This window comes from Vombatus ursinus, unplaced genomic scaffold (genome assembly GCF_900497805.2).
Source record: "Vombatus ursinus unplaced genomic scaffold, bare-nosed wombat genome assembly UNPS02014789.1, whole genome shotgun sequence".
Classification (NCBI taxonomy): domain Eukaryota; kingdom Metazoa; phylum Chordata; class Mammalia; order Diprotodontia; family Vombatidae; genus Vombatus; species Vombatus ursinus.
In genome coordinates this window covers 8,544,213-8,552,789 of record NW_020954567.1, presented here as the reverse complement: position 1 = coordinate 8,552,789, position 8,577 = coordinate 8,544,213, and the positions used below count along the sequence as shown (strand labels likewise).

General features: G+C 40.7%; 1 protein-coding gene across 5 annotated transcripts in view; it reads left to right on the top strand.

Annotated features, from left to right (window-relative positions):
• Positions 1-8,577, top strand: part of F5 (coagulation factor V) — a 79,434-nt gene that overhangs the window by 46,170 nt on the left and 24,687 nt on the right. For 3 of the 5 annotated variants that reach the window (XM_027868574.1, XM_027868572.1, XM_027868570.1), the window contains exons 14-17: positions 21-714; positions 3,400-3,574; positions 5,520-5,756; positions 6,716-6,926. In XM_027868574.1, the coding sequence (XP_027724375.1) occupies positions 21-714; positions 3,400-3,574; positions 5,520-5,756; positions 6,716-6,926 (1,317 nt within the window). Of the gene's footprint in view, positions 715-3,399; positions 3,575-5,519; positions 5,757-6,715; positions 6,927-8,577 lie in introns of all 5 variants that reach the window. The other 2 variants (XM_027868575.1, XM_027868573.1) reach the window with 2 other exon arrangements.

The window sequence follows — 8,577 nt, the reverse complement described above, 5'->3', positions numbered from 1 at the left end:
TGAAGCATCCTTCTCTCCAGGTGTCTATGAGACAACTTCCCCTTCAGACCCCTCTGAAGCATCTTTCTTTCCAGGTGTCTATGAGACAGCTCCTCCTTCAGACCCCTATGAAGCATCCTTCTCTCCAGGTGTCTATGAAACAACTCCCCCTTCAGATCCCTATGAAGCATTCTTTCCTCCCAATCTCTATGACACAATCTTCCCTTCAGACCTGTATGAAGAATCCTTCCCTCCAGATCTCGATTGGCCTTCCTCTACTTTGGATCTGAATCAGACCTGTTTTCTACCAGAGGCTGGTCAGATAGTCCCTACTCCAGAGTCCAGTGAGAACTTTCCTCCAGACCCTAGTCATGTACCCTCCTCTCCTGTCTTTGAATCAACATCCCAATCACCTCCACCCAGAAACAATGTCACATTGAGACCGAGACAATTTAATCCAGCAATTATAGTGGGCCTTACCAGAGCTGATGGGAATTATGTTGAGTATATTCCGGGGCAGGACAACAAAGACAATGAAAATGATGATGATTATGTTGAAGACACGTATGTACACTATGACGATCCTTATCAAACAGATAGAAGGACAGATACAAGCTCACTCCGAAACCCTGACAACATTGCAGCATGGTATCTCCGAAGCTACCAAGGAAATAGAAAAAATTACTACATTGCTGCTGAGGAAGTACTTTGGGATTATTCAAAATTCTCAAAAAGGTTTGGAAAACTTCCTTTTATACCCTACACCTCTGCTATTCTCTAGTGATGAAAGGGCTACTTCTGATCTCAGTCACAGGCCCCTTTTATTCTTTTCCAGTGACAAACAAAGGGATTTTATTTGGTTTACTATACAGTGGACCCTTCATATGGTTAGAATAAGGGATGATGACTGAGTAGCCTGCATGTTCCACTGGTATTCAAGAGAATGTAAGGAAGGTCCTCAGCACAGTGGATAGACTTCCTGTGGTGAACCTGTAGAAGGACATGAACAAGAGTTTCACAGGATGGGTTGGAGAGAACACTCATGTCAATGAAATTACAGATCTATTGGAATCCAGTGCAGTCCTGTTCAGTAACATCATGAATTCAGTTAAAAATTCTTAAGATACCAGTGACAAACAGCAGGAACACCAGCTCAATTTTTAAAAGCCAGTGCATATTAAAAGTTCTTAGTTTTATAAGTTTACAAAGCACTTTCCTCACAAATGTTCCAATTTTATAGCAATGAAACTACAGCTTATTTGGCTAAGTAATAGCTGACATTTACACTTTAAGTTTTTTAAAGGCTTTAAATTTTTCAAATCATTTTACAAACATTTCTCTGTATATGAAGCACCCCAGGAAAGGAAAATAGGGAAGGAAGTGAGAACTTTGATCAGATTTCAGATGTGTAGGGCTTAATATAGTGGTCTGATTTACATTGGCCCACTAAGGTACAATGGGAATATGAATCTTTGGAATGACTAGTTGGACATCTCTGAAGAGGGCCGAACCAAAGTCTTATAAGAATAGGCAGGAGCTCTCCATGGACTGATCTCCTGTGGTGCCTGAAATTCCTGCATCAGCCATTTCTTTGGATAGAGGCTGAGTCCTGAAGGTCACCATTAGAATAGAGATGTTCTACCTTGAAAGGAAGCATTTAATGATTTTACTAATATAGGCATTTCCTCCCCCATTGCAGATCATAACCCCATCCCATCTTCTTAGCTGTGCCATTCTTATCTGTCTCCTCATATATCGGCTTTAGAAATGTTAGTGATTATTATCAGTAAATCAAACATTTATCAGGTACCCACTATGTACAAGGCACTGTGTTAAGTGCTAGGAACACAAAGAAAAAGCAAAAACAGTTCCTGTCCTCAGGGAGCTCACTTTCTAAGGGGGAAGGGGAAGACAATATGTAAATAAATAAGTACATATAAGATACATACAGTGTAGGTAGAAGGTAAGCTCAGAGGGCAAGGTGTTAACATCTCAAAGAAAAGATGCACACATTTAGAGACAAGTCCACTCCAAATGTTCATAAGAACTGCTTGTGCCCAACCTGTGGTAGAGCCTTCTGAGTTCATGTTGGTCTGATCAGCCACAGATGAACACACTGTACCTTGACCTAACATAGTGATGCCATTTTGATCCTTTTTGAGAATTGAGGACAAGAAGCAAACCAAATCAGCATCTCAGGGGGACTGTGAAAGACATCCTCCAGAAAGTGGCATTTGAGCTGAATCTTGAGAGAAGCAGAGGTGGGGGTGGGGGTGGGGTTGAGGAAAAGTAAGAAGAGAGCCTATTCCAGGCATGAAGGAAATTCCGTGCAAAGATACAAAGATGGAAGATGAAGAGTCATGTGTAACAAACAGCACATGGAGAAACAGTCTAGTATTACTGGATTGGACAATGTATAGAAGGGCATAAAGAATAAAACAAAAACAAAAAACCTGGAAAGATAGGAAGGGACCAGGTTGTGAAACACTTTATATGCCAAACACAGGAGTTTATATTTAATCCTGAAGCTAATAGGGAATCACTGGAGTTTATTGATTAAGGGTGGTCAGACGTGTACTTAAGGAAAATCACCTTGGCAGCTATATGAAAAATGGATTGGTGTGAAGAAAGACCAGAGAGACTGGGAGACCAATTAGAGGGCTATTGAGGTAGACCAGGTGATAGGTAAGTAGAGAAACCAGGGATATAGATGAGAACTGTGGTGAAGAAAGAAATTACAAGATAAGTCCTCCCAAAAGGGTCTACTCAACATGCCCTTCCCTTAGGAAAGTCTCCTTTCTCTATGCCACCAAGCTCTGTTTGTTAGGAAATATTGACTTAAACCAAACTGAAAATTGGCCTTTCCACAATTTCTACCCATTCAATTTAGTTCTGCCCTTTTGGGGAAGGTTGAGATGGTGCTTGGCCATTTCAAGGAGAAAAATAAAGAGGGAGATGAGTGGCTTCTTTTAGGGTGAGAATTTTTATTCTGCCAGGGACCTAAAATAAGGATGCCACCAAAATCTACCTCAAGGTCTGCACAATAGCAATGAGCTACTGTGTATTTGCCTACTTTTCTCAGGAAGAGCTGTGTGCCAATCTGCTAAAAATAGGTTTTCCCCCAATACTAGGCACATCTCTAAAATGAGCTCTCTTTGAAAAGAAAAAAAGTTACATAGACAGACATACATTGAAAAATAATATCTTAGGTTTTATACAAGCCATCTTTGGTTTTTAAAAAATTATGCCTTATGTTGATATGAACATGATGTAAATCTATGTATTAGCTTGAGTCACCTGGAAAAATGCAGGATTTTACAAGGATTTTTTTGGGGGGGGGGAGAAACTTTTATGAATGTAGTTTTTCTAACATTTTCTAATATTTTCTTCCTTATTATCTTTTCTTTCCCAACTTGTCAGCATGAGGAAGGCTGATGATGCTGATGATACCATAGGGAACACCGTGTATAAGAAAGTGATTTTTCGGAAATACCTGGACAGCACCTTTACAATGCCTGATCCTGAGGGAGAGAATGAAGAGCACCTTGGCATCCTTGGTCCTGTAATCAGGGCTGAGGTGGATGATGTGATCCAAGTAAGCCAAGTTTTAAGCATTGCTAAGAGAGGCAGGGGCAGGTAAGTGGAACAGTGGATAGAGTGCCGGGCCTGGAGTCACAAAGACCCGAGTTCAAATTCAGTCTCAGATACTTAACTAGCTGTATGACCCTAGGCCAAGTCACTTAAACCTGTTTGTTTGCCTCAGTTTCCTCATCTGTAAAATGAGTTGGAAAAGGAAGTGGCAAACCACTCCAGTATCTTTGCCAAGAAAATCCCAAATAGGGTCACAAAGAGTCAGACATGACTGAAACATCTGAACAACAACTACAAGAGAGGAAGAAGGGTGGTGTGGAAAGAGCATGGGAAGGCCAGTCAGAAGACCCTGAGTTTGAGTAACCGCTCTGCCCTTTGCTATCTGTGTGAACCCTGGGAAGTCACTTCACTTCCCTGAACCTGTTTTCTCATCTGTAAAATGGGTATAGTTATATTTTCCCTTCTACTTCACCAGATTACTGTGAGGAAAACACAATACAAATGTGAGTCGTTACTATCAAAGTTAGGGGGGTTTCTGAAGGTATATGATAGTTGCAAAGTCAAAAGTGTGAAAGGATGTTGTCCATGGTTTATCAAAGTCCATGTGGCCTGGAGAGAAGAACATTTGACTTGGGATTAGAAGGTTTAGCTATGAGACCTGCCTCCATAGAATTAAGAGTTATATGTTATGAACCAGTCACTTAATCTTCACTGAGCCTCAGTTTCCTCATCTGTAAATGAGACAGGAATAATAATAATAATAATAATAATAATAAGGATAAGGATAGGAACTGGATCTCTGATTTCATTAGTACAGAGCACTTCTGGAGGGGGAGTCCCCTCCAGCAATATAGGTAGCTATCTTCTCTGCAACTTTCAGTCTTAGAGTTGCCTACAGCACAGAGAGGTTAAGTAGCTTACTCAGGGTCACCCAGCTAGTATGTTTCAGAGGCAAAGATTTGAACCCAGGTCTTCCTGGCTTTGAGGCCACCTCTACACACACTACACCAAACCATCTCTTAAGTATAGTGTTATATAATATAACTCACATAATTTACCCCCACTTTAAAGATGAGGAGACTAAGGCTGAGAGATACTGAACAACTTGTCCAAGGTCACATTCCAAGTTCAGTGGTCTTTCCACTCTCCTGTGTTGCCTCACTGTCTATGGAACTGAATTAAAGTAATAAAATGAATTGAATTTCTATGGTAGGTTTATATAGAGTGTGCCTATAACTAAAGTTATGAGCAGCTAGGTGATACAATGGGTAGAGTGCTGAGCCTGAAATCAGAAAGACTCATCTTCATGAGTCCAGATCCAGCATTAGAAGCTGTGTGACCTTGGGCAGGTCACTTAACCCCATTTGCCTCAGTTTCCTCATCTGTAAAATGATCTGGAGAAGAAAATGGCAAACCATTCCAATATCTTTGCCAAGAAAACTCCAGATGGGGTCATGGAGAATTAGACATGACTGGAATAAGTGAACAATAAATAATTAAAGTTAAGGATTTTGTGTCTGATGTTTTAAAGTATCTGCTTAATGCTGTTTAGATAGCCTCTAAACTTCCCCACCTTCTTAGCCCTGCCATCCACCTATAAGCAAACCAGAAGTACTCTCCTCTCCTACCCCCAATTTGCTTATCCCCTGATTTATTAATACCACTTCTTACCACACACACCCCCAAAAAAGAATATAGGAAGCAAAAAAAAAAAAGAATATAGGAAAGAATTATTTTTTCCAAGAAAAAATAACTTTGGAGTCCATACCTACAATGTCATTGGTGTAAGGAACTCCAAGTAAAGAAGCTCTCTCTAATCATGTAAATCAACTGGTCTAAATTGATTGTTTAATCCTTTTTTGTCTCATTTCTCCTTAGAAAGAGAGAGATTCTCTTATAGTGATGTGCATTTACCTGGTTTCTTTTCTTTTCCTTTTTCATACTTCTAGGTTCGTTTTAAAAATCTAGCTTCCAGGCCATATTCTCTTCATGCTCATGGGCTTTCCTATGAAAAATCATCAGAAGGAAAGAGTTATGAAGATGATTCCCCAGAATGGTATCAGGATGACAATGCCATTCAGCCCAATGGCAGTTATACTTACGTATGGCACGCGACAGAACGATCCGGCCCAGAAAATGCTGGGTCTGCCTGCCGAGCTTGGGCCTACTATTCAGCTGTGAATCCGGTAAGGAACTCCTCCAACTTAGGTGACTAAAGGTTGCTGGCTTGATAATCCCATCTATTAACTTCACCTTTGGGAATGGGAAAGACCATTATTCCTATAGAGTTCACAAGACTTGTTTTCCTCTATGAAGGAGGAGTGGGTACCGTGTTCCTTCACACTCTAGGTGAGGATTGTGGCCTAGAGAATATAGGCAATGTGCCCAAGTGCAGAGGCCATAATTCCTCAATTTGAACAGCCCTAATTTCAAATGTTCTCTCCCATCTTCCCTTTAAACAAACAAACAATCCTTTCTCAGATCATAAAATTTCTAGAGAGCCCAGGGAGAGAGGGTTGGACTTGAAGTCAAGAAGGCCCAGGTTTGAATCCTGCCTCAGATGTTAGCTGTGTGACACTGGGCAAGTCACTTAACAGCTTCAGTTTCTTCATCCTTAAAATGGAAATAATATTAACACCTACTTCACAGAGTTGAAATAAGGACCAAGTGAAATAACGCATTTAAAATGCTTTGTAAGCCTTAAAGTGAGATACAAATGCTGGCTAGTATTTTTGCGTGTGTTCTGATTTGGGGTTAAGAAAATAGTCTCCCTATGGTGAGCACCATATTGGTTTCCAAATGGCAGAGGGAATCATGGGCGCTAGAGAGGATGCAGAGTTTTTCATTCACTTGTCTCTGTGCCAGCATCACTGCCTGAAAAAGACATTTCATTTAAAAACACCTCAAGTCACAGTTAGACTTTCTAACTCTTTCTTTAGAAGAAGGCCTTCATATTGAAGAAACTTTTTCATTTAGAGAAGTAGGAAATAGTATGAATGAAGTGATAGGGCTCAAGCCTTGGGCTGCTATTAAGTGCCTTTCTGACTCTCTTTGTCAGTGAATTTCAGAGGAGTAGAGAAAGAAAACACAATTCTGCAGTCTTGATGAAGGGGAAAAAATGAAATATGCTCTTATTGTCTTCCAGGAAAAAGATATCCATTCAGGCCTAATAGGCCCCCTTCTGATCTGCCGAAAAGGAACGCTCCATAAAGAAAGCAACAGGCCCATAGACATGCGAGAGTTTGCCCTACTTTTTATGATCTTTGATGAAAAGAAGAGCTGGTATTTTGATAAGAAGCCCAAAAGGATCTGGACAGGCTTATCCTCAGAAGTGAAAAACACTCACAGGTTTCATGGTACTTTTTCTGATTTGGTCTAATCTTTGTATAAAAGCAGCTTGGGTCCCTCAATTCAATCCAACATCAATGTTTGTTCCTGGGTTTTACAAGAACAACTTGAAAGGGCTTAGACATGTGACTTCTATTAAAGTCCCCAGGAGCCCAGATCACCAACTCACAAAAAAATCTAAGGAGCTGGGGGTGGTGCATAGTAACCAAACTGCCCGTGATTAAAGAGATTCAAGAAAGAACCTTGAGAGAGACACCCCTCCCCCAACCCACTACCACCTTCATATACCTACTAAGGGTTCCTTTCCATGAACCCTAGTAGGGGCATGAAGGAAGGAAGGGTTCATGAGTCAAAAGCTAAAATAGTGACTTTTGAGCAAAAATGGCAATATGCTCAAATTAAATCTGTCTGTAGCTAATGTGAATCTAAAAAAGAATTAGCAGGAGAGGCACCTGGAGTTTAGTGGAGAGCAAGTCAGTCTGGGAGTCAGGAAGGATTGAAAGCTCTGCTCCTGACACACACTGGCTTTGTGAACCTGGGCAAGTCATTTCATCTTGCGGTAGCCACAGCAGCTTGCTAAGACTTAAAGGGGTAGAGCATATATTGATCTACATTGTGAGAGGGAAATTCCACCAAATGAGCTATAAGAGTAAAGTGCCTAGCACAGTGCCTGGCACACAGTAAGCACTAAATAAATGTTAGTTAATAATAATAATAATAATAATAATTACTACCAGGATTGTGACCTTAGGCAATTGATTCACTTAGCCATTCTGGGCATCAGTTTCCTCCTCTGTAAAATAAGGAGGTTAAAACAGATGGGCTCTGAGATCTTTTCCAGCCCAGATATATGAGCCTAGGCTCTTACGCCAATGAAACCACAAGCCTATCTCCCCAGTCCCCACAACCTTAAGGGGAAAAAAAGGTTTTTGCTTGTTTTTAAGGAATGAACACTATCCTTCACACTGAAAGAGTTTGTATATATGTTCCCTGATTTCTAATGCTGCCAGTGCTCCTGTCTGTGCACAACTGTTTATAAAGAACTTATTAATTATACAATTTTTCTAAGAGGAGGTAGATTCTGTAGCACTTTTGATTCTCATGCTACTCATCAAGTATCCAAAGCACGTGGACCCCTACAGTAATGTGTTTGTGTTAGGAAAACGAATAGCCAAGTCATAGAAACTAGAAGGAACATTCAGTGAGGACTTAATAAGAGGAACAGAATGTATTTACAAAGACTGTGAGTGTGAGCGTGAGTGTGAGTGTGTGTGTGTGTGTGTGTGTGTGTGTAAGAGAGAGAGAGAGAGAGAAATTTTGGGAAGAATAACAGAATAACATATGCTAGCTCTTCAATGCATTTAGAAGTTTGTCCTTCATGCTAGCAAGATAATTGAACACATATGGGCACGTAAACTTGCAGGCATGAAGTTAGGAGGCCGAAGCAATGAAGATGACTAAAGGGATGACAAGATTAAGATCTATGAGCACAGATAGTTGCTGAATTTGCCCAGTTGGGACAATCACCACAGAGCCCCAAGGTATGAGGGCCTTTTGTTGCTGGCAGCTAGACAGTGAATGATTAAGGGAGGTAGCTGGGTGGGGAAGAGTAATTGTTTCCATCGGTTGGTGGAAATATCTTCCCTGACCCCTCAATTC